The sequence below is a fragment of the Dryas octopetala genome, chromosome 3, assembly GCF_963921425.1.
Source record: "Dryas octopetala chromosome 3, drDryOcto1.1, whole genome shotgun sequence".
Taxonomy (NCBI): Eukaryota; Viridiplantae; Streptophyta; class Magnoliopsida; order Rosales; family Rosaceae; genus Dryas; species Dryas octopetala.
The window spans coordinates 12,941,174-12,967,904 of NC_141368.1; the positions used below are offsets into that span (position 1 = coordinate 12,941,174).

The 26,731-nt window shown below is 37.0% G+C and overlaps 1 protein-coding gene and 2 pseudogenes across 2 annotated transcripts; all 3 read left to right on the forward strand.

Moving 5' to 3' along the window:
• The first annotated feature begins 498 nt into the window (after positions 1–498).
• Positions 499–9,710, forward strand: LOC147291050 (putative disease resistance protein At1g50180). Its single transcript, XM_086235863.1, has 4 exons — positions 499–1,555; positions 3,021–4,769; positions 6,262–6,425; positions 9,585–9,710. The coding sequence occupies exons 1-4, from the start codon at positions 499–501 to the stop codon at positions 9,708–9,710; spliced, it is 3,096 nt and encodes a 1,031-aa protein (XP_086091989.1).
• A 4,997-nt stretch (positions 9,711–14,707) lies between these two features.
• LOC147291051 (putative disease resistance protein At1g50180 pseudogene) lies at positions 14,708–15,639 on the forward strand (annotated as a pseudogene).
• Positions 15,640–19,499: 3,860 nt separating this feature from the next.
• LOC147291052 (putative disease resistance RPP8-like protein 2) lies at positions 19,500–26,217 on the forward strand (annotated as a pseudogene). The gene is made up of 2 exons (XR_015121095.1): positions 19,500–20,643; positions 24,477–26,217. The product of XR_015121095.1 is annotated as a putative disease resistance RPP8-like protein 2 (transcript).
• Positions 26,218–26,731: the final 514 nt, after the last annotated feature.

Genomic DNA, 26,731 nt, shown 5'->3' on the forward strand with positions numbered 1-26,731 from the left:
TTGATGCATACGTGTATCTTAAGGAATATCTTAAAGATTAAGGCGTAATTAACTCAATCAATTAACTAACAAAAAACAAAACTAAAGGCTAGACAAATACCATGTGCTTGTGCGTAGATGACGGTGGATAGAAGAAGAGCCACACAATATTTAATTTTAATTGAATTTTGACAGCAGATTGGACTAATTAATCTCCATGTGATGCAAGTTGAACAAGTGGGAAATTTGATTCACTAAATTATTATTACAAAAATTGATTAGTGGAGCATTAGCTGAATAGATCAAATTAATTTAAAGGATTTGCAAAGGGAAGCGATCGACTTGGTTGACGGGACTTCACATATAAACGGGGAAGAGCCTTCTCCAGTTCCGATATCAATCTAAAAACAGGAGAGAAAACTGAAGTCACTTTAATTCTACCTCCACTGCTGGTAACAACACTTCCATCAATCTCAAAAACTGAAGGAGAAAAAAGAAGCAGCTAGAACATCAGAGAATATGGCTGAGGCTGTTGTTGCAATTGTGGCTCAAGGGATCAAGCCTTTGGGAGAGTTCATCTTGCAACAAGCCAAGTTCTTTAGTGGAGTAAGCGGTCAAGTTGAGCTTGCACAGATGGAGCTACAATTGGTGCTGAGCTTCCTGAAAGATGCAGATGCAAGGCAAGCAGACAGTGAAGTTGTACGCACTTGTGTTGCAAGTATTAGAGATGCTGCTTATGATTTGGACGATGCCATTCAAACTTTTTACTTGAAAGTGACTTCCAAGAAGGGAGGAAGTGTGATGATTGTTCCGAAAAGGTTTGCTTGCAGCCCGAGAGAAGCAATTTATCTCAGTAAGATTGGATCTGAAATTGAGACCATTACCACCAAACTGTCGAAGTTGAGGTCAAATTTGCAAAGTTATGACATAAGGGAAACAAGGGGGAGTGGAGGTGCCACTTCTTCTTTTGAGAGGCAACAAGAGCGAAGGCTAACTTATCCTCATGTTGTTGAACCCAATGTTGTTGGGTTAGAGGATGACGTAAAAATATTGTCTATGCAGTTGAGGAAAGAAGAAAAATGTCTCCGAGTGGTTTCTATTTGGGGAATGGGGGGTTCCGGAAAGACCACTCTTGCAAAACAAGTTTACTGTGATGATCAAGTTAAGCGTCATTTTGATTGTTTTGCTTGGGTGTGTATATCTCAACAATGTCATGGAAGAACTGTCTTGGAAGAAATTCTTGTTAAACTAATTTCTGCTACCAAAGATCAAAGGGAAGAAATTGCAAAAATGAAGAAGGATGAAATAGCAGAGAAGCTTTGTATTACCTTACGAGAAAAGAAATGTTTAGTGGTCCTCGATGACATTTGGACCCTTGATGCGTGGAACTCTTTAAAAGTTGGATTTCCAATCAATGGGGAATCAGAGAGTCGGATATTGCTTACCACTCGCAAAAGAGAAGTAGTTTCTCATGCAACTGAAGAAAATGGTTTCCTCCACCAACCCCGGCCACTGAATGAAAGTGAAAGTTGGGAACTTTTTGAGAAGATATCAAACATTAGAAGGGATTATGCAGGTATTTTCTCATCCAGGCTTTTTGTTAATTAACATCTTTACTTTCTTATTTATATATATATATTGAGCCCAAATAGAAACTATCGATCATATTCCATTTAGCATTACATTTGTAAGGAAAAAAATTTTCTTTGGAATATATTTTATAGAAAATTAGGGTTAAATACCAATAGTTTTTCAGTAAAGCAGTAAGACACTAATTTCTTTTTGAAAATTTAGGTAACTTAGTGGGGTGTATTGTATATGGATTTTAAAAGACTTTTGTAGAGTTTAAAAGTCATGTGGTATTTAATTAAGACTTTTAAAGATTTTAAAAAAGTCTATAAAAGTCTATGTGTATTCACGTAAGAGTTTTAAGAAGTCTATAAAAGTCATGTGGTATTCAATTAAGACTTTTAAAAGTCTGTAAAAATCTGTGTATTTAAAAAGTCATTGACTTTTATGGAATTCATTTAATGATGAATTTGTAATGACTTTGAAAGACTTTTATGTGTATTTCAAAGTCATTATAAATCCGACCTCTCTCCTGCAGATTTTTAAGAATTTCTATAGATTCTATAGAATTCTGTGAAGATCCATAAATTCTGCAAAAATCTATCACTTAAAAAAAGTCTACGTACAAAAGTCTTTATAAATCTATATATATACACTACACCATCCTTAGACTAAGACATTGGATTAGATTACAAATCTGTACAAAACGTGAATCTTTGAATACCGATCGCTTGACCAATTAAAGTGTCTAGCGCTTGGTGGTTTTCCGTTGGTTTTTTTTTTTTTTTTTTCCGGTTTGCTATATAGCTGAGACTGTCCAATAGTCAATGTTGTAACTTTATGAAATCCATAAAAATTCAAAGTTTTTGAGGGTTTAATGCTTTTAATTTAGGCTTTGGGGATGAAGTTCTATAACCCATAGGCTAATTAAACATTAAAGCTTAAGTCTCATAAACACTGAAAAAGAAAATCAGTAAAAAAATTGTGACTGTTGTACCGTCACAGTTGAGTTTATAAAAAAAAAAAGAAATATCTATATATATTTCTCGCGAGTGCTCGGTAGGACCATGTTTTTTAAAGTTGGTATTTACAATGAAATTTAGTATTTAAAATGAAATAACATAAAAATTTTGATAGTTAAAATAAAATAACATTGAAATTTTGCACATAAAGTCAACAAAACTTATATTTTACTGTTTTCGGAACTCTAATAGTTCCTATAAATTCATCACATTAATTCTCTCACATATACAAGAAGTACACATGTCAAAATTGTGGTGCGCCTGCTTTTCTCTGTATATAAGGTTTCAATTAAGAAGTTATATTAGGTTCATTGGAAGACACAAATTAAATGGAGGTCTTATAAGTTATAACGTGATATTCTCTTAATGATATATGTATATATATGTATTTATACTGTGAAATTTTTAGTATGAGGAATGCAGTTGATTTTGGTTTTTTTATTTTATTAGACTCCGAAATTTATACAAAGAAGAAAGAGTTAGGAGAGAAGATGCTTCAACATTGTGTAGGTTTGCCATTAGCCGTTACAGTGCTCGGAGGAATCCTAGCTTCAAAGGAAACAATTGATGAATGGGAGCAGGTGCATATGAATGCTAATGTATATATAAGGAGAGGCACAGCTCTTGAAGAAGAATACAAAGGTCAAGGGTATGAAGGAGCATCATGGGTGTTGGCATTGAGTTATGATGACTTACCATATCTCTTAAAATTATGTTTTTTGTATTTAGGCCATTTTCCAGAGGATTTTGAGATACCAGTGAAAATGTTGACTCAATTGTGGATCGCAGAAGGTTTTATATCTTTGACATCGAAAAGACATGGTTTAGTGGAATTAATGGAAGATGTATCATACAATTGCTTATGCGAGTTGGTGGAAAGGTGTATGGTTCAAGTTGGGAAATATGGTTTGACTAAGAGGATAAAAACATGTCGTCTTCATGACCTTATGCGAGACTTGTGCTTACTAAAAGCGGAAGAGGAGAATTTTCTCCATATTGCCAATTTTTCTGCCGCAGTAACCAAGGCAGCACTAATAATTGGTAAAGTCCGAAGACTTGCCATCTACTTGGACAATGCAGTTAACAAATTAGTTCCTATGACAAGAGATGGTCACGTTAGGTCTCTTCTATACTTTACTCCACCAAAGTTTTCCCCAAAGTGGAATAAACAATTAATGAGATCACTGTTCAAGGACTTCAAATTGCTTCGAGTTTTGAAGTTTGAAGGTATGCAGGGAAAAATATGGCTGCCAAGTGAAATTGGGAGTCTAGTCCACTTGCGATTTCTCAGTCTAAAGGATAGTCATTATTTAAAAGGGTCACCATCATCTGTAGGTAACTTGGTATGTTTGCAAACTCTAGATTTACGTTGTGGTAAACTCCTTGGTGAATCGGTGGTCATCCCAAATATCATATGGAAGCTGGAGCAATTGAGACATTTATATTTACCCTGGAATTACCGTGTCAAAGGTATATTTAAAGTAGTATTGTTGCGATTGGGTAGTCTCGGCAATTTGCAGACGTTAGTAAATGTTAAGAGCTCCAATTGGGATTTGAAAGATCTTGCTGGACTAACCAATCTTAGAAAATTGGACATGGAAGTGGAAGCAAGCACACCCTTGGAAGAGGTGGAGGAAGTCTTGGAATCTGCGAGCATCACATTTAAGAGTCTTCGGTCTCTGTCTGTCAAGTCTTGGTTTAATGCAGAGGTATTACGAAGGATGGTATTAAGCTGTCCTCATATATACAAGCTGAAACTGGACGGGCCAATCAAGGAGTTACCGGAAGACCTCCTGCGTTATCCAAACCTCACCAAGATAAAGCTGTTTGGAACTCATCTCAAGGAAGAGCAGATAGAAATACTGGAGAAGCTGCCACACTTAAGAATGCTTGACCTTTGCAGTAATTATGGTAGGATGCATTCATTGGTTTGCTCCCAAGGAGGCTTTCCTCATCTTGAATTTCTTTGCCTTGTTTCTTTACATGAATTAAAGGAGTGGAGGGTGGAGAAAGGAGCCATGCCTAGTCTCTGCAGATTGCACATTCAATATTGTCTACAACTGAGGGCAGTTCCAGATGGGCTTCAGTATGTTACTACCCTCAAGGAATTAACCATCAATGTCATGCCTCGTACATTCTGCAGTAGGCTTGGGGAAGGAGGAGAGGATTTCTACAAAATCAAACACGTGCCTTCTCTAAGTATATATCCCATTCATTGAGAATATGCGGGGTATTATAGATTGAGAATATGCAGAATATTTTTTTTTTTTTCTGATAGAATAGTTTAATGTCAAGGTTTTAAATTTCTCAAATTTAATTAGACTGCTAAATATTTTCTGGATTTCAATATTGGGCCAGTCTTGTATTCTATTTTCTTGGTCGTTAAGAATTCAGCTTATTGTATATATGTAGTAACGTTGGTTTTGCTCTATGGGCTTTTCTCTGTTGCCGAATTCGTGCAAAATGTAAAAGAGCCTTGCAACATGCGTTTACTATGAGAGAAACGGCACTAGACCAAATGATGTTGGGCATAATGAGTAAAATATAAGGGTGCTATTAATAGAATTTACCTTAAATAATGTCTTTCAGTTGTAGAGAAGGCTTTTTCCCTAAACAAAGGGAGACGCCCAGGCCACATAAAGTGATTCCTGTTGTACAAGTTATAACTGCTCCATCCATCCATCCCTTTTAGGTGTCTGTCATGCTTCTTGTGTATGCCCTCAAACTCAAAGGGCCATGAACAATTGCTAAAACATATGACAAGCAAAAGCTTCTCATTTAATATACACCAACATTATGGTTTTGAGAAGCATGCCAGGAGTCCCACTCAAGCAAACATAAGAGAGAGAGAGAGAGAGAGAGAGAGAGAGAGAGAGAGAGAGAGAGAGAGAACAAACTCATGCCACTCAAGCATTGCAATTCTCGTGGTTCTCTGGTTGAAGCTTGCAAGGCTTTCATTGGGAGTGCCGTTTTTCTCATGTGTACAGAGAAAGGAATCAAGTGGCGGATCGTCTTGCTGCTCTCTTTGGACTTAGGTCTTGCTGTCTGGTGTATATGAGCATCCTTCTCAGAGTTGTTTTACTGTCCTTTTTGAGGATGCTTTGGGTTTGTTTGCTAGTTAGTTTGTTAGTTTGGGCCTTGGCCCCGTTTCGTTATATTCTCTGGATTTCAATATTGGGCCTTGTATTCTTTTTTATTTTTTTCTGGGTCATTAAGAATTCAGCTCATTTAACATAAAAATGGATGTACTAAACTCAGGTGAGGGAGAGATCGAGGATTTAGTTTCTTACATTTTCTCAGCTGCCAAACACAAACTTTGGTCTCTTTTCCTTAGCTCAACACCAGTTTTTGGAATTTTTGTAAGTTAAAAATGCTTTTCAAATGACCCTATTTTATTGAAAAGGAAAATTGTGAGTATAAGTGACTGGAAGTGAAATTTAGTTCACTACTTGTGAACATTTGTAGGTTTGTTTAGCTTGGATTTTCCCTTTTCAAACAAAATGTAGAATGCAATCTCGTTAGTATTTGTTAAAAGAAGAGTATTGGGAGTTCTAGAGTGCAATGCAATTATTGCTTAGTGATGAACCTTTAGACTTTAGAGGCCTCATCCCAGAAGTTTCACTTGAAGGTTTCAAGTTCTCAAGTAGACAACGGTTGACATCATTAATACTTGTGTCTTTGATTTTTCCAGAGAATTTACCTTCAAGCAGTGGCGCTAAGAATCCTAGAAACTCATGCTCATTGCGGGATTCTGTTGGGGATGTGAACCCCCATACTTTTGATTCTGGTTTTGTTTCTACGGTTTCTGATTCTCCAGTTAATATGCAGTTGCTAGGAGATCATTCTAGTATGGAGGTTTTACTGTCAGGTCCAGGATGTGCTTTTCTGTTTTTTTGGTATTTGTTGGAACTAAAATTCTAAGAAAGAATTTGTTAGCCCACAATAACAAAGGTGGTTGAATTACTTGATTAAAAGGTTGACGAAATTGGATGAAGAACTTCTTTCCTTTGAAAAAAAAGGGGACGTCACTTGCAATAAACACTTTGATGCCAAAGTTAGTACTTTTTTGCTTTTTCGCTATTTTTATAATAAAGAATGTGCGTACCTTTAAGTTCGTTTGTATCAACTATTTATATGACGTTCTGATCGAGTAACGTTTCCTTTATTCTCGTATTCATGTTCCCACGTCCTACATGAGATGAATGGTCCTTGAATGTCCGTTTAATTCTGATCACAACGTTCTTATTATTAAATAATAAGAACGTTGCACTTTGTTTACTGTTTAACATGGATTTGGGCTTTTTTCATCTCTGTTTATTGGGCTGAACTTTGGGCTTATTTCCTCTTCCACTTCAAATGAAGCCCAATATCCTTTTTATTCTCTTCCTTTGGCCCGATTCAATTATCCTGATTATTTGTGTAAGAAATTTAGGTCCCACAGTATTGTTTCTTGGCTGGATATGTGCTTAGGGACTACTTTGGATTGGTCATTTCTGTAAGATGTTGTCTTTAGGGACTACTTTGGATTGCTTAGTTGGTGGTTTACTTAGAAACTACTTCGGATTTTTTGCTTTGTATTTTACAAGCCTTTTGGAAATGAAAAGCTGTAGGATCTGTTTGCACTGCAATTTTGGATGAGTTTAGAGAAAGTTCAAACTTCTATTCACATAATTAGCTAAGGCAACTCTAAGCAGTAGAGAGACAAAATTATATCTTTCCGCTCCTTGAAAGGCCAATTTGTTTCTAATCTCATTTAGTGGGATTTCTTCTGGTACCACACATTGAGCACTTTGTCAATTCCACTCAAAACAACTGCAAACATAATTAATGTAGGTGAATTCTATTATCCTGCATCTCTACATAAACAAATCAGCAGCCAGTAAATCCCTTTCTAATTAATATGCCTTTCTGGCAAATAACTTGTTCTCCAAGGCAAACCATATGTATGAATTCTATGCATAAGAAACAATTTAACAAAAGCTCTTAGACTTTTACATTGATAAACATAGTTGGATCGTATATTATGTCCTAACATGTAGGCTATGTAGATGTAAAGCCATGTATTGAACCAAAAAGAACCCAATTACACAAATAAAATTTCAAAATTTTTTTCCATGTTACAGAAGTCCTGTTGTAATCAGTCAATCCTCCACCCCATATCTAATACACCGGTCAGACTTAATATTGCATAATCTAGAGCATTGATTGCAATTTGCACAGAATATAGTTCTAGTGCTCTTAGACTAAATGTTAGTAGTGATTATATCTGGGATCAAATGACGTGCTAAATTGATTCTACAAGATCTTCTAAATATTTGATAAGAATTACGCTTCCTTTCCCTTCATGAAATCTTTGGCTAAATAAAATTTGCCTCTTGCTCATCTCATTAGGACCAGCAAAAAGAACCTCACTCCTAACCCTCTTTGGTTAAGCAACTCTGGTTTTTTTTTTTTTTTTTTGGCCATAAGAAACTCTGTTTTACAAGTGTGAAAAATTGTATTCAAGTGCTCATTTAAACAGGGGGTTGGGTGATCCTTGACTAATGGGGTGAACAGACTATTTTTTTTTATTTTTTAGTTTTAGGAGGATGGAGAATCGAACTTAGGTGCAAAGGAGCAAACTCTACGGCCTTTCCAACAGGGCTACCCACCAACTGCGTGAACAAACTATTTTTGTTCCCACATTAATTATGTTTTTTCTTTGGTTGAAGGCTTGATTGAAGCACCTTTTTTGCCAAGAAAAAAGAAAAAGAAAAGAAAGAGAGGCTTGAAGCACCTATATTACATCTTCCGCTCACTTCAACATTTCTCATTATGTACAGATCTTTTTCCTGCAGCGTACAACAGATGTGAACATGGCTTTTGCAAGGGAAGCCATCCAAGCCATCTAACAACTCATCTTTTCTGGGACTTCACGCTTTCTATTAATTGCCACTTTTATTGTAAGTTAATTGTTATGTTTACAAATTTTTTAAATCTAAACCTCCCAAATGTAAAAATCAAAGTATGAAACGGGTTAATTAGTGTGTTGTAACAAAAAGCATAGTGTTCGATCATTTTCCGTTTGCTGTATATTTGTTAAGCTTCGTTTATGTTCAACGGAATTTCTCTCTGTTGATCGATAATTTACTATAGAATTGGGTAATTAACCAATCTGTGTACTTGTTGATGATTAGCACACTAAGAGCTTAGAAATGGAAATAAGTATTGAATACTCAGGCAGAGCTAAGTGTGGCTGCTCACATAATGAACCCATTGTATTTATAGGTTAAGCAAAACACTAACTTAGAGATTGTAGCTTAATTTCTTAATTTACATGCTAACAATTTAGTTAGCTATCATCTAATTTGTATGGATCAGAATGATTTAAATTTCGAATATGGGTTTTGTATTGGACTGGTGGGTTTGCACTACTCCAGAACTTGACTAATGGGTGATTTCCCCCCATCTTCTTTGATTAAGGTGTTGGGAATGCGATGGACCGGACTGCCCTGGCCCCTTTTGATGTGAGACTAGAGAGCCCCAATGCCAAATGTTAATTGTGTGGTTCATCTATCTCTATTTGTATGTTAAAAAACAAAAAACAAAAATCAGTAGAGAGCCCTAATTGGTCAGTGTTGTATCTTATCCCAACCTTTCTGCCACTGCCAAGTGCCAACCATATGTTGCGTTCCCACTTGAGCGGTGAAATCAATGAACGTTGATAAAAGACCCCACAATCAACTTAAAATTCAACAATGTTTTGTCTCAAAGGAAAAAGTTAAAAACTTCCAGCTATAAACAGAAGAAGTTGTAATTAAGAAGTTGTAACGAAAGTTCCTCACACACCTTTAAGTCTTTAACTTCACTTTGTCGCTGTCGGCCGGCAACTTGTCTTGTAGATATCAAATTAATTAATTATAGAATATATAGAGTGAAGACACTTTGTTGACGGGACTTGATATATAAACAGAGACACTTTCATTCTAGCTCCATTGCTGGTAACAACATTTCTATCAATCCCAAAAACTGAAGGAGAAAAAAGAAGAAGCTAGACCATTAGAGAATATGGCTGATGCTGTTGTTGCAATTGTGGCTGAAGGGATCAAGCCTTTGGCAGGGTTCATCTCGCAGCAAGCCAAGGCCGGTCGAAGAAACTAGGAGGCCCTAGGCGAAAATCAAAGTTGAGGCCTTTTGTATAAACAAAAAAAATTAATAATAAACAATTGTTGGATAAAAATTTACCACCCAAATAATCTTTTACTAATATCTCTAATAAATTTTATGATAAATAAAAACTAATTGAACAAAAAAAGCAAGAGCAAAAAAAAGAAAGACAGAGAAGACATAGCAAGAGATAGAGAGAGACAAGAAAAACTAGTGAAAAAAAGTTAGATGTAACTTTTTTTGAGAAGAAGCTGTGGCAATTTATTAATCAAAGATCAGTGTTCACTGCTTCACAAAGCCATAAAGGCATTGCATCAGTCCAAAAACAAACACCCATGTGGGTCTTGGCAAACTGAGCTAATTGGTGAGCCACCAAATTGGTCTTGCGACTACGAAACTGGCAAGTAGCTCCCGCAAAGGAGGCCAAAAGTAGCTTAATTTCCTCCACTAAAACACCATCTGCATGCATATAGGGACCTTCCTTATTAATACAGCTGACTGCGAATTCAGCATCCATCTCGAGTATGATGCGCTGAGCGCCCAAATCCAGTGCCAGTGTGAGCCCCATCACCGCGGCTAGAAGTTCAGTGACTTGTGGCGAGAAGGATCCCGGCACCTGCTTGGTCGCTGCCACCTGAACATTGCCAGAGCTGTCGCGAATTACGACGCCCAGCCCGTAGCGCCGGTGGCCACTTAGAACTCCCCCGTCCACATTAATTTTCACTATCCCCTCTGGCGGTTTTTCCCACCGGCCTGGCCCAGGTCTCACACACCTCTGCTCCACCAAACTCGAATTGGCTTCCTTGAAATCCATTGCAAAGTGAACCAAACGACGATAGACATCCTCAGGCACCTCTCTAACATTGTTATAGACCCAATTATTCCTCAAGTTCCAAATACCCCAGCAAAGTAAGGTGAAGAGGGTCAGCTCATCCATGGAAAGAACCCGCTGAGCATATTGACAAAATTCAATAGCCGACCCCCCCATTGGCCAACCCACAGCCGCACTCAAAGAGGATTGTCTCCAGATGGCTTTGGCACCTTTGCATTCCCAGATGGCATGTAAGGAAGTCTCAGCCCGATGATGGCAGCAGGGACAAAAAGGATCCGCACGAATGTTACGCTGAAACAAATTAGCATTGCAAGGGAGAGTTCCAGAGCACCAGCGCCACAAGAAAAGCTTGACCTTTCCAGGAATTTTGAGCTTCCACACCCCCCTCCAGAAACTTTCCTGAGAGTTATGAGAGGATCCCTCTGCACCCCCAGCCTTCCGCTTCTCATTGACAGCCAACCAGTATCCACTTTTAACCGAGTAGCAGCCATTCTTCGAATAATGCCATATTTGGGTGTCCGCCACATGCATTCGGCTGAGAGGGATGCTGACCATCATGTCAGCCTCAGAAAGAGCAAAATGCGCATAAATGAGATCATAGTTCCACTTACTCCCATCGGTGATGAGGTCGCTTACACGAAGGTCAGTGGCAAGCGAGCGAGGAGACTGCACTCGGAAAGTGGTCGGAGAGGGTAACCATCCATCCTCATATACTGAAATGTTCTCACCCGTGCCCACTCTCCATCTCATACCAGCCAGAAGTAATTCCCTAGCCCATAACAGAGACCTCCAAAACAGTGAAGGCCTAGAGCCCAGAGAAGCATTTGTAAACTGCTCAAGAGGGAAGTATTTTCCTTTGAGAACCCGGCATACCAAAGCATTCGGTGTTGTTAACATCCTCCAGCCGTGCTTTGCTAACAGAGCTTTGTTGAAACTCTCCACTTCCCTGAAACCCAGCCCTCCCTCCAACTTCGAACCACACATTCTCCCCCATTTTAGCCAATGCAAACCCTGATTGTTCTTATTTCCCCACCAGAACCGCAAAACTAAGGAGGTGAGCTCTCTGCATGTCTTCTTGGATAATCGAAAAAAGCTCATAGAGTAGGTGGGGATGGCCTGTATCACCGCCTTCAGAAGCACCTCCTTCCCCGCCTTAGAGAGCAATTTTTCTTGCCACCCATTAAGCCGCTGCCACACCCGATCTTTTAATGGGTGAAACAGGTGTTCTTTTCCTTTTCCCACTACTGTAGGCAACCCCAGATATTTTTCATGGCATTGGACAATCGGGACACCCAATACTTGGGAAATAATTGTGCGGTATAAATGCTCAACATTCTTGCTAAAACAAATAGCAGACTTGGAGAAATTCACAACTTGTCCAAAGGTTTCTTCATATACCTTCAATATCTGTTTGATTTCCTAAGCAGCCGCAATTGTCGCCTCCGCAAACAAGAGACTATCATCGGCGTAGAACAGATGCGTGATAGGGGGGGCGGAGTGGCCCACTTTGACTCCCTGGATGAGATTCCTCCGTTCTGCAGCGTGGAGCAAGGAACTAAACCCCTCTGCGCATAGCAAGAATAAATAAGGGGATAGAGGGCAGCCTTGACGCAGGCCCCGTTGTGGGGTAATGTGGCCCAATGGAATCCCTCTCCAGAGTATCGAAAACTGTACAGTGGTGATACAGTCCATGATTCTTCCAACCCATTGCTCATGAAAACCCATTTTCAGCATTATAGCTTCTAGAAAACTCCATTTCACTCGGTCATACGCCTTAGCCATATCGAGTTTAAGCGCCATCTTGGGCATTGCGGTGACATTCTGTGTCTTAATCGTGTGGGTGGTCTCAAAGGTTATAATAAACCTTATTTTAAAGAAAATTACACATTTATAAAAAAAAAAAAAAAATTGGGCTGCTTTATTTTAAAAAGAGAGGTCTATCTATTTGGAGGAGGAGTCCAAATATGTGCTTAAAACTAAGAAAACAAGTGAAGATTGAGTCCAAATAAAAAAATAAAAAAAGAAGACTTTTTATTTCTTATTGGGCTTAAAAACTAGTGGACCAAAATGAGGCCCTATACTTGCCAGGGCCCTAGGCGGTCGCCCAGCCCGCCTGCCTTCTAGGCTGGGCCTACAGCAAGCCTGCAACTGCTGTAATGGAGTTAGCGGTCAAGTTGAGCTTGCACTAGGGTTGTCCATCGGTCGGATCGAATCGGTAAATGGCCTTACCGATTTTGATGCCGATTTTTGAATCGATTTTTTCAAATTTTGGCATTTTTCGGATCCTTCGAATTTCGATATATTTCGGTATTTTCGATCCTTAGATATTTGCAGGCCTTCTCCTCATTTCTCTCCCCTGATTCTGCATCTTCCCAAATACCCACACACAGAGGCACACCAAAACCCAAGATCGAAATACATAGAAGCCATGGGGAGGGAGAACAGAGAAAACATAGAGCATTAAATATTCAATCAGCCTCGATTCACACAGACTCATAGAGTTTCTAGGGTTTGATTTGGGAGTTTTCAGCTCGATCAAAATTGGATCTATGCGTTTACACCAATTGACAGAGCTCAGAGTGAGAAGAAGAATGAGACCAGAATCGCCACAATTAACCGTCGGAGTCGTCGGAATCAAGCTAGGGAAGCCGTAGACTTCCCTGCTTCGAAGCGCCATGTGCGGCGGTCGTTGGAGCTGTTGGTGATCACCGAAAGAAGAAGCATGCCCAGAAGAATGTTGTGGGACTATCCCGACGACGAGAAGTCGTCGGAGTCAGAAAATTCGGCTAAGAGGGGTTTCGGGTCTGGTAGTGTTCAACTGGGTTTTTGGCTGGGATTTTGGATGATCAAAATCTAGAGGGAGAGAAGGCGAGCATGAAACGCCCAGCCACGTCGCCAGCCACCGCCGGACGGCGGCGGATCAAAAAGAGAAGGAAATCGGGAAGGGATGAGAGAGGAGAGAGAAGAGAAAGAGTTGGGGGATTGCGGCTGGTTTGGGAGAAAAGGAAAGAAATTCTAAAGTTTAGATTTTTATACTAAATCCCTATTGTATGAAAAGACCAAATTGCCCCTTATAACTTCGAACATCCCTAATTTCACCATCGTAAGTCTGATTCGAGTTCCGTTGATGTCTACACGATCGTAGGCTCGAACTCTACCTATCTAGACTATAATTAAATTATAAATCCTAATGAAATTTATTGTTCCTCAATAATTCACTTAAATCCGTAAAATTCAAAATAAACCCATGGCCTATTAAATACCATATACACTATACGTAATCAATACCCTATCCTAGATCCTATACATATACCCTATACTAGTATCTCTATATATACCCTATACCATATCCTAGCTAGTAATGGTGTAGGAACAACCAATAATAATTTGATTAGTTTTGGGGTTTGGCCATATTGGGGTTTGGGCAATTGGGGGTTATAAATATACATATATATGAGAACATCTCTGATCGGAACCATCTATGTTTTAGGAAATCATTCAAATATCATCTATGCAAAAAATCATCCAAATCGAAAATTGTTTAGCCATTTGATTAGTATTAACAATATTAAAATCTAATTGACGAATTGTGTTTGCATGTTTGCATAGTTTAGATGAACAAATAATTACTGATTTGGCTAATTTTTTACGATGATAATCCTTAAGGAGGGACCTAAAAAATGAATTGTTTCGATCATTGAGATACAATGGAGAGTGGATCTCACAAAGAATCTCTTAAGTATTCTTATACTTAATAGTGGGTTTATAAATATACATACAAATATATATATGAGAACATCTTATCTCGGGCATACCATTCAATGATCGGAACCGTCTATGTTTTAGGAAATCATGCAAAAAATTATCTAAATCGGAAATTGTTTAGCCATTTAATTAGCAGCAACAATATTTAAAAATATTTGTTTGTTTGCATAGTTTATATGAGTAAACAATTACCGATTTGACTAATTTTTTGCGATGGTGATCCTTAACGAAGGACCTAAAAAATAAAAGATTTTGATAATTGATATACAATGGAGAGTGAATCCCACAAAGAATCACTTACGAAGAAAAATCGATTTACCAAACCAACAAATTTCGGTCGATAATCGATCGGTTCGGTAAATACCAAACCAATGGGCAGCCCTAGCTTGCACAGATGGAGCTACAATTGGTACTGAGCTACCTGAAAGATGCAGATGCAAGACAAGCTGACAATGAAGTAGTACGCACTTGTGTTGCAAATATCAGAGATGCTCCTTATGATTTGGATGATATCATTCAAACTTTTTACTTGAAAGTGACTTCTAAGAAGGTAGGAAGTATGAAGATTGTTCTGAAAAGGTTTGCTTGCATCCTGAGAGAAGCATTTTATCTCAGTAAGATTGGGTCTGAAATTGAGACCATTACCACCAAACTGTCAAAGTTAAGGTCAAATTTGGAAAGTTATGACATAAGGGAAATAAGGGGGAGTGGAGGTGCCACTTCTTCTTTTGGAAGGCAACAAGAGCGAAGGCTAACTTATCCTCATATTGTTGAACCCATTGTTGTTGGCTTAGAAATGAAGTAAAAGTATTGTCTATGCAGTTGAGGAAAGAAGAAAAATGTCTCCGAGTGGTTTCTATTTGGGGGATGGGGAGTTCCGAAAATACCACTCTTGCAAAACAAGTTTACCATCACGATGAAGTTAAGCGTCATTTTGATTGTTTTGTTTGGGTCTGTATATCTCAGCAACATCAAGGAAAAGCTATTTTGGAAGAAATTCTTGTTAAACTAATTTCTGCTACCAAAGATCAAAGGGTATATTTTGCAAGAATGAAGAAGGATGAAATAGCAGAGATGCTTTGTATTACCCTGCGAGAAAAGAAATGTTTAGTGGTCCTTGATGATTTTTGGACCCTTGATGCATGGAACTCTTTAAAAGTCGGATTCCCAATCAATGGGGAATCAGAGAGTCGAATATTGCTCACCACTCACATAAATCAAGTAGCATCGCGTGCAGAAAAAGTTGGTTTCCTCTACCAACCTTGACCTCTAAATAAAGATGAAAGCTGGAAACTGTTTGAGAAAATAGCAAGCATTGGAAGCTAGGGATTATGCAGGTATTTTCTCATCTAATTATGTTTAAAGGACTTTTTGGGTTTTGTATGCTTAGTTTGTGGTTTAGTCAGAAACTACTTCAGATGATTTGCTTTGTATTTTCTAAGCCTCTTGGAAATGAAAAGCAGTAGAATCTGAGTGCAGTGCAAATTCTGTTGGGTTTAGAGGAAGTTCAAACTTCTATTCACATAATTAGCTTATTAATTGGCTCAAACATGATGTAGGAATAACATGAGAACCAAGTGAACCATAGCATGGGAATTAATGTAGGTGATTCCTATTATCCATAGCATTTCTACAGAAAACCAATTAGCAGCCAGTAAACCTCTTTCTAACCATATGCCTTTCTGGCATATATCTTGTTCTCCATAGAAAACCATAAAGCAGACTGAATATTAGCAGTGATTATATCTGGGATCAGATGACTTGCTTTATTGATTCTACTGGATCTTCAAAATTTTTTATAAGCTTAAGCTTCCCTTCCCTTCATTAATCTTTGGGTCAACAAAATTTGCCTCTTGCTAATCTCATTAGGACCCGCAAAAAGAACCTCACTCTTAACCATCCCTGGTTGAGCAACTCTGTTTTACAAGTGTGAAAAATTGTAATTAAGTGCTATTTTAAACAGGGGGCTGGGTGAAGCACCATTTTTCACCCCATCTTCTTTGATTGAGGTGTTGTGGTACGTACAAGTTTCCTTTACCTATTTTGAGGTATTTGGATAACAGAAATAAATAAATAATTAGGTAGATTAGGCTAATTGAGGAGCCTATGACCTTAGATAAGGCTGATTGATGAGCCTTTGACCTCTAGCACTCTGTTAAAGAGAAGAAATGTATATTTTCTTCTGCCCCCTTATTGACTTCATGACTCCATCTTAAATAGATGTGAGCTAACAACGTTACAGCAGGAAAATAGGACTCTGAAAACCCATGACTTAAACTACCCAATAAAATAGCAACAACCCAAACAACCCACTACAGTACTACACTAATCCACGTACTACACTAACTTATTAGATAAGTTTATTATCTAAACAGCCAAATAGATAACAGACTCATGACTAAGGCTAATAGACCCATGAATCAGTCAATGAAATTATTATAAGCACGTAACAATTCCTTCCCCCTTCAAAATGGCGCCTTGTCCTCAAGGCTACGACTTCAACACATGTCTCGTTCCATAACCACGTCGCCATCTTCTTCCTCCCAACAAGGTGATATCATGAACAAATTTTACACCGATGTCTCGACTTGAATAGTTCGTCACAATTGAAATATAACCCTTTTCTTCTTCACTCTTGTAACTCAGTCGCAGTGAGTTGCTTCACTTGAACCGATGGCAGGGGTGACGCCATCTTGTTTGGTGACATGTTCTCTTGTGATTGAGGCAAATCTCTCGCTTCATACAAACGAGCGAGCCCAATGGCTGATGATAGAGTGTTAGGCCGATTGGCCTGCACATCGGTGCGAATTGACTCCCTTAACCCACTGATGAAGCAGCTCACTTGTCGTGCTTGGGGTAGAGAGCCTACTTTGGCAAGTAGTTTCTCAAAATGGTTTTGATATTCTTGTACAGCCCCAGTCTGCTATAATTTGGTAAGTTCTCCAAAAAAATCAACGAACTGATTAGGACCATAACAGAAGTCAAGTCCCTCTTTGAAATCATCCCAAGAGACAAGAACCATCTCTTGTTTCAGCAAGAGATACCATAGATGTGCGTTGCTCTCGAGGTGGAACGATGCCAAAGAAACTTGATCTTCGAGTGGTGTCTCGTGAAGTTGGAAGAACTGCTCGGCCCTACACAACCAGCTAGTTGGATCTTCTCCGCCGCCATAACGTGGAAAGTCCAACTTCACAGTTCTAGGAACAAAAAAGCTGGTGTGCAGGAAATTACCACTGCCATTAGAATGCCTTTCTTGAAAACGCAGATTGTTAGCAGAATTCTCAGCACCTTCGGTATTAGATTTACCGACAATCTGATCTATACGAGCATTGAGTTTGGAGAACATCTCTGCCATCTGATCCAAGATATCCTTTTGATCGTCCGAGAAGGATTCCATGGCGATCTCAATCTTCTCCACTCGCTGGTCCATTGCCAAGCTCTGATACCAAGCTGGTACGTACAAGTTTCCTTTACCTATTTTGAGGTATTTGGATAATAGAAATAAATAATTGGGTAGATTAGGCTAATTGAGGAGCCTATGACCTCAAATAAGGCTGATTGAGCACTCCGTTAAAGAGAACAAATGTATATTTTTTTCTGCCCCCTTGTTGACTTCATGACTCCATCTTAAATAGATGTGAGCTAACAACGTTACAGCAGGAAAATAGTAGAGGTGAGCTAAGGCTATCCACAATGGTGAGAGTGAGAGTGAGAATGAGAATAATACATGGCCTGAAAAGTGATTCTGTGGCCTGAAAAGTGATTTTGTGAGTTGAGAGTGATAGTAATATATGTTGAAGTTGCAATGGTGCTGAGAGTAATAGTTAAGAGTAATACAATTGTACCTAATTAAATTAAGTCTAATTGAGATTATATGATGGCTAAGTTATAATTTATAACTTAAATATTTATACAATTTATACCATTAGTTTTATTTGAATGAGATCTTTAATTTAAGGTCAATATTGAATATATTTGAATATTTCATTTTATGACACAAATTATAATTTATATATTTTTTTCTCCACCAAATTGTCTTTCAACTTGTTTCGTTAGTGAAATACATCTTGAAAGAGAGTGTGAAAAGAAAAATTTTCTATAACAATTTAGTATACAAAAGATAGATAAATGTGTGAAAAAATGGGGTGTAAATGCTCAATTTATAGAAAAATGATGAAATAGTCGTTGGAATTTTTAAGTTAATTTTTCTTTTCTTTTTTATGTATTTTTAAGTATTTTTATTATAATTATAACGATAATTAAATGGGAGCCGTTGATCACCAATGGTCAAATGAAAAGGAAGGCTCAGATCGCGCCACACGTTTAGATCAATTTTTTTTTTTTTTAAGTAAAGGTCGATTAAAGGGTATCGTTGATCTACCATGGTCTTTTAATTTAGATCGTTGGTGCACTATATGTGCTCAACAAGAGAGTGGCGCACTATCTGTTTGGCTACAGTAAAGTTGCTAACAGTTTTTTTTTTGCTTTCCCATTTCTCCCTTAAATAATATTTTTATTCTAACAAAAAGTAACCAGCCCAAATAAAAGCAAAAAGACGAAGAAGTCATTTCAACACCCTCACTTTCTCTTAATTAAACCATCTGCATGTGATTTTACAAAGTGGGCCCCACTCTCACTCAAGCTCTCACTCTCAATTTTTACATAGATCACTCTCAAATTTTATCCACATTTACACTCACACTCATATTCCAACCCATTAATTAACAAATGATAGTTTGTGTTTAGCTCACAATTACTCTCACTCTCACTGTCAGCATTAATCATAGCCAAACAACTTACAGCAGGAAATTAAGACTCTGAAAATCCATAACTTAAACTACCCAATAAAATAGCAACAACCAAACAACCCAAGCAGCCCAGTACTACACTAATCCACTACACAATTATTAGATAAGTTTATTATCTAAACAGCCAAATGGATAACAGACCCATCAGTCTAACCCATGACTCAGTCAATGAAATTATTATAAGCACGTGACATGGTCAGTATTCTTATCTTATCCCACTCTCTGGATTTTCTGCCACTAACTGCCACATGTTCCGTACCCACTCTCATTGTCGGCAAGTAGTCTTGTAGATATATATCAAATTAATTAATTAAAGAATATGTAAAGTGAAGAGACTTTGTTGACGGGACTTGATATATAAACAGAAGACAATTTCATTCTAACTCCACTGCTTGTAACAAGATTTCATTGATCTCAAAGAAATCAGAAGCTAGACTATCAGAGAATATGGCTGAGGCTGTTGTTTCAGTTGTGATCGAAGGGCTCAAGCCGCTCGGAAGCTTCTTCATACAGCAAGCCAAATTCTTGAATGGAGTGAGTGATCAAGTTGAACTTGCTCAGATGGAGCTACTCTTGATGCGGGGCTTCCTCAAAGATGCAGATATAAGACAAGGAGACGATGAACTAGTACGCTTTTGGGTTAACATTATTAGAGATGCTGCTTATGATTTGGAGGATGTCATTCAAACTTTTGCCATGAAGGTGACTGACAAGAGGAAAGGAAGTATGAAGATTGTCCTGAAAAGGTTTGCTTGCTTCTTCAAAAAAGGAGTTTATTTTTACAAGATTGGGTCAGAAATTGAGTACATTACCAACAGACTGTCTAAGTTGAGATTGAGTATGCAAAGTTATGACATCAAAGAAATAAAGGGGAGTGGAGGTGCCACTTCCTCTTTTCAGAGGCAACAGGAACGGAGACAAACTTATGCTCATGTTATTGACCGTGATGTTGTTGGGTTAAAGGACGACATAGAAAAGATGGTTACGCAGTTGCTGAATCAAGAAAAATGCCACCAGGTTGTTTCAGTTTGGGGGATGGGTGGTTCCGGAAAGACCACTCTTGCAAAACAAGTTTATCATCATGATAAAGTTAAACGTCATTTTGATTGTTTTGCTTGGGTGTGTATATCCCAACAATTTCAAGGCAGAGATGTTTTGGAAGAGATTTATGTTCAAATTATTTCTCCTACTAAAGAGGAAAGGGAAAAAATTGCAAACCTCAATAAGGCAGACATAGCAAAAGAGCTTTGTAATATCCAACAACAACGGAAATGTTTGGTGGTGCTTGATGACATTTGGACCCGCAATGCGTGGAACTCTTTAGAAGCTGGATTTCCAGTTCATAAGGAAGGAGAGAGCAGAATAATAGTCACCACTCGCAAAAAATATGTAGCATCGCATGCAGCCAGAGAAAATGGGCATGCAGCCGGAGAAAATGGTCTCTTTGAACCCCGACGTCTAAATGAGGATGAAAGTTGGGAACTCTTTATAAAGATAGCAAACAATGGAAAGGATTATGCAGGTATTGTCTCATCCAAATTTTTTACATACATCGTACTTTTCTTATTCATCAATATATTGAGCCTAAATAAAAACTACCACATTCCAATATTTGACAATATTACATCTTTTTCTTGGCCAAAAAAAAAAGACAATATTACATCTTTTTAAAAAATCTTGTATATGAAATTTTACTGTTTGTTAAAGTCTTACTAACTTCTTTTTACGATATACAATATATTATGCACGTTTGAAATGTCAAATCTCATACAAGTAAGTCTTTTTCACCTACAGTTTGATTAAATATCTACAAATTTTAAAAGTGGGATAAAAGTTTTTAAAAGCTTCAAAAATGGGTTTTTTTTTTTTCAAATTTTTCTATTAATCTTGTGGGAAAGATTGACGTAGAAAGACTCTAGTGCAATGGGCCTCTTTTGCTTAGGGGTGGGCATTTAAACCGGAAACCGGGTGCACCGTACCGAACCGGGGGAAAAAAACCGTAAAATACCGTTTTGACCAAAACTGGTCAACACCGGGTCAAAATTGGACTGGACCGGTCCAATCCAGTTCCGATCCGATTTTTCACTTCCCAGAACTGGACTGGACTGGATTGGACCGTTTAATTAATATGTATTTTTAATTTTTATATATATTTAATTTTTATACAATTTTTAAACACTTTATAAACATTTTTATACACATTTTTACACACATTTTTACATACATTTTTACACACATTTTACACATTTTAAATAATAAAATTAATATTAACTTAGCTATATTTTAGATCCTAAAATATATTTTATATAACCATATGGCATATTATTCTATATATATAATAATGTTTTAGTATATAATTTTAGTTATACCTTTTATAATAAAATTAATATATTTTTTATACTCTATAATCTATATACTAAACCCTATATAGTATATACTAAAATTATTATAGTTATAGGATATAGACTTATAGTATATAGTTAATTAGTTATAAACTTCTAATAGAGGAAATTATGTATTAGAGTTTAGGGTTTAAAGTTTAAAAGAAACCCTATAATCTAATAAGTATATAAGTATATAACATATATGACTATATACCCAATTGAAACCCCAATGAAACCTCAATTAGACTCATAGTCAACTATAACCCTATACCCTAATACAATTATAACCATATACCCTAAACTATATTAATTAGTTAATTACTCTATACATATATTATATATAAGTAATAAGTATATAAGTATATAACATATATAACTATATACCCAATTGAAACCCCAATTAGACTCATAGTCAACTATAACCCTATATCCTAATAAAATTATAACTATATACCCTAAACTATATTAAGTAGTTAATTACTCTATAGTCTCTATACATAATTACTCTATACATATATTATACCCTATATCTTAATTACTCTATACATATATTATATATAAGTAATAAGTATATAAAACCAATTGAAACCCCAATTAGACTCATAGTCAACTATAACCCTATCCCCTAATAAAATTATAACTATATACTCTAAACTATATTAATTAGTTAATTACTCTATAGTCTCTATACATATATTATATATAAGTAATAAGTATATAACTATATAACATATATAATTATATAAGTATATAAAACCAATTGAAATCCCAATTAGACTCATAGTCAACTATAACCCTATACCCAATACAATTATAGCCATATACCCTAAACTATATTAATTAGTTAATTACTCTATACATATATTATATATAAGTAATAAGTATATAAGTATATAATTATATAAGTATATAAACCCAATTGAAACCCTAATGAAACCCCAATTAGACTCATAGTCAACTATAACCCTATATCCTAATACATTACAACCATATACCCTAAACTATATATTAGTTAATTACTCTATACATATATTATATATAAGTAATAAGTATATAAGTATATAACATATATAATTATATAAGTATATAAAACCAATTGAAACCCCAATTAGACTCATAGTCAACTATAACCATATACCCTAAATTATATTAATTACTCTATACATATTTAACATACATAACTAATTAACTATATAAGTATAACTATATAACCACAATTGAAACCCCAATGAAAATTAAAACCCCAATTTAATTACAAGTGTTTAAGTGACTTAAGTGTTTAAAAAATTAAAATCCCAATTTAATTACAAAACTCAAACAGACAAACAAGTAAACAACTGAAGTCAACTAGTCAAGTACTCAAGTCACTATTCAGTATTCACTAAAACACTAAACATTAAACAAGTAAACACTAAACAGTCAAAGTTTCAAAATTATCAAATATCAAAGTCTGAAAGTGTGAAACCCTCAGCCCTCACGCCGCAACCCGAGCCCGCAGTCCAGACCTCACGCCGACTCGGTCTTCCTCACGCTGTCGCGGTCTTCTTCTCGCCGTCGCGGTCTTCCTCACGCTGTGTCCGTCACCGAGTCACCCCAGCCATCTTCCTCTCTTCCCGTCGCCGTCGCGATCTTCCTCTCTCGATCTCTCACTCTCTCAGCGCCTCTCAATCTAGCTCGATCTCTCACTCTCTCAGCGCCTCTCAACTATCTCGATCTCTCACTCTCTCACACTCTTTCAGTTATGTGTACTGCTTTTAATAGATGGGAAACTGAATTATATCTTGCACATGTTAAGCTCCAATATTCATTTGTTGTTTGTATGCTTAGGCTTGATTTTGTGTTAGGGGTTTTATTTAGGGTTTGATTTGGGGTTTGATTTGGGGATTTGGGGTTAGGGATTACTGATTTTGGGTTAGGGATTTACTGATTTTGGGTTAGGGGTTAGGGATTTACTGATTTTACAGTAAAGTCAAACGATTGTTGTTGTCAAATCCAATTTGGGTTTTGTTTTTCATTAGAAATTTTTCTCTAGCTGGGATGTATGTATTCAATCAAATGGTGTTCAGTGTCGAATTTCACAATGGTTTGTTTCTTAATTTCTTGGTTGATTTGGGGTTGTGAATCTGTGATTGTGAATCTGTTGGTGGCTTGTAGCAGTACAATTTTTGGTCCAGCCCCAAACAGTGCACCGGACCAAACTGAATTTGTTACAGTTCAGTTTGGTCCAGTTCTGGTGCAAAATGTACAGTTCTCAGCACCGGACCGGACTAGATAACCTCCACAGTCCAGTGCACAGTTTGGGGGGAGAACTGAATTGGACTGGACCGTGCCCACCCCTAATTTTGCTTGACCAACAAGCACACGATATTCTTCTCTTCTTTTTTTTTGGACGAAGATATTCTTCTCAATCATAATTTCTAGGAATAGTTGGCTAGCATTATATTCTTATCTATATCTTATTATAGGGACTTTAATTGAAATTATGATCAAAATTTAAATTAAAGTTCATATTTGGAATCACAATTGGGTTTTGTTTAAAGCCTAAATAAAAAGGCTTTGGACAAAATGGCCCACACGCAAAAGGGCATGACAGCAAACTTTTAATGAGCCCATTTTAGTAAAGCTTGTAGCATAAAAAAGTGGAACTTTGTTTTATAACAGTACAGATGTCTGACAGTTTTACCATTTTATTAGGTAATAAGATACTTATTTTTTCATGAAATTGAAAAAATAATTAAAAGAATTTTGAACCTTTTAATCAAATGTGTAATGGCCAAAAATCATCGTGGCCTTTAAAAGGTGGTGGTGAACATTACTATAATAGATGGGTGACACATGTCACAAAAAGGTGGTCGTCACCTATCCACTATAATGGTGATGTTCACCACCACCTTTTTGTGGTGAACAAAAATGTGATGGTAAATTTTTCTCACTATAAAAACAATTATTTATTTTCTCAAAATTTATACAGATGAGAAGAAAGATCTAGGAAAGAAGATGATTCAACATTGTGCAGGTTTGCCATTAGCCATTACTGTGCTCGCTGGAATTCTAGCTCTAAAGGACACTATTGATGAGTGGCAGAAGGTGCATGACAATGCTAAAGCATATATAAATAGAGGCACAAACCTTGAACAAGAATACAAAGGTGAAGAGTATCAAGGTGTATCATGGGTGTTGGCATTGAGCTATGATGACTTACCATATCACTTAAAATTATGCTTTTTGTATTTAGGCAATTTTCCTGAAGATCATGAGATACCAGTGAAAAGATTAACTCAATTATGGATGGCAGAAGGTTTTATATCTTTGACATCAAAAAGACATGGTTCAGTGGAATTAATGGAAGATACAGCATACAATTGCTTAAGTGAGTTGGTGGAAAGGTGTATGGTTCAAGTTGGGAAATATGGTTGGACTAAGAGGATAAAAACATGTCGTCTTCATGACCTTATGCGAGACTTGTGCTTGTTAAAAGCGGAAGAGGAGAATTTTCTCCATATTGTCAATTTTCTGCCGCAGTAACCAAGGCAGCACCAATAATTGGTAAAGTCCGAAGGCTTGCCGTCTACTTGGACGAAGAAGTTAACAAATTAGTTCCCATGACAAGAGATGGTCACGTTAGGTCTCTTCTATACTTTACTTCACCAAACTTTTCCCCAAAGTTGAATAAACAATTAAGATCACTGTTCAAGTACTTCAAATTGATTCGAGTTTTGAAGTTTGAAGGTATGCAGGGAAAAATATGGCTACCAAGTGAAATTGGGAGTCTAGTCCACTTACGATTTCTCAGTCTAAAGAATACTTATGGTATAAAAGGGTTACCATCATCTGTAGGTAACTTGGTATGTATGCAAACTCTAGATTTACGTTGTGGTTGTCAGGGATCGGGGGTCATCCCAAATGTGATATGGAAGCTGGAGCAATTGAGACATTTATATTTACCCTGGCGTTACAGTGTCAAAGGTAAAGTAGTGTTGCGATTGGGTACTCTTGGCAATTTGCAGACGTTAGTAAATGTTAAGAGCTCCAATTGGGATTTGAAAGATGTTGCTGGACTAAGCAATCTTAGAAAATTGGACATGGAAGTGGCAGCAGACACACCCTTGGAAAAGGTGGAGGAAGTCTTGGAATCTACGAGCATCACATTTAAGAGTCTTCGGTCTCTATCTGTCCAGTCTCGGAATGCAGAGGTATTACAAAGGATGGTATTAAGCTGTCCTCATATATACAAGCTGAAACTGTGCGGGCCAATCAAGGAGTTACCAGAAGACCTCCTACGCTATCCAAACCTGACCAAGATAAAGCTGATTAGAACTCGTCTCAAGGAAGAGCAGATAGAAATACTGGAGAAGCTGCCACACTTAAGAATGCTTCACCTTTGGAGTAATATTGATGGTATCCATTCATTGGTTTGCTCCCAAGGAGGCTTTCCTCATCTTGAATTTCTTTCCCTTGAACATTTGTATGAATTAAAGGAGTGGAGGGTGGAGAAAGGAGCCATGCCTAGTCTCTGCAGATTGAACATTCGATATTGTAAAGAACTGACGGAAGTTCCAGATGGGCTTCAGAATGTTACGACCCTCAAGGAATTAACCATCAGAAGGATGCCTCGTACATTCTGCAGTAGGCTTGGGGAAGGAGGAGAGGATTCTTACAAAATCAAACACGTGCCTTCTCTAATTATATCCCATCACAGGGATGATGATTAGGTAGGGGTGTGATTTGGATTGGAAAATCCGAATCCAACCGATTCCTATCCGAAAATTTCCATTTTTATTCCGAATCCGAAAATGCCGAATCCGAAAATGCCGAAATCCGAAAATTCCGAAAAAAATTGGATTGGAATTGGAATGTTTATGTAAATTCCGATTCCGATCCGAATTCCGATCCAAAAAATTCCGAAATGTTCCGAAGGCATTCCGATCCGATATTTCCGAAATTATGCCAATTTATTCCATATTATATATTTTATCATTTATTTAGTATGATACATATAACATATATTTTTAAAAAGATGACTAATACTATATATTAATATAAACATATGTATATTATAAATATATGTGTATCATAATAACATAAATGGTAAGTTGGTAACACAAACACCCACATTTTTCTGTACCTGTAATTACTATTTTTTTTTATTAGGGAGGGGAATTAAAGATATGAGGCAATTCTACAGTTGTTCCGACTGGAATATCCCACCAATTGTAATTACTAATT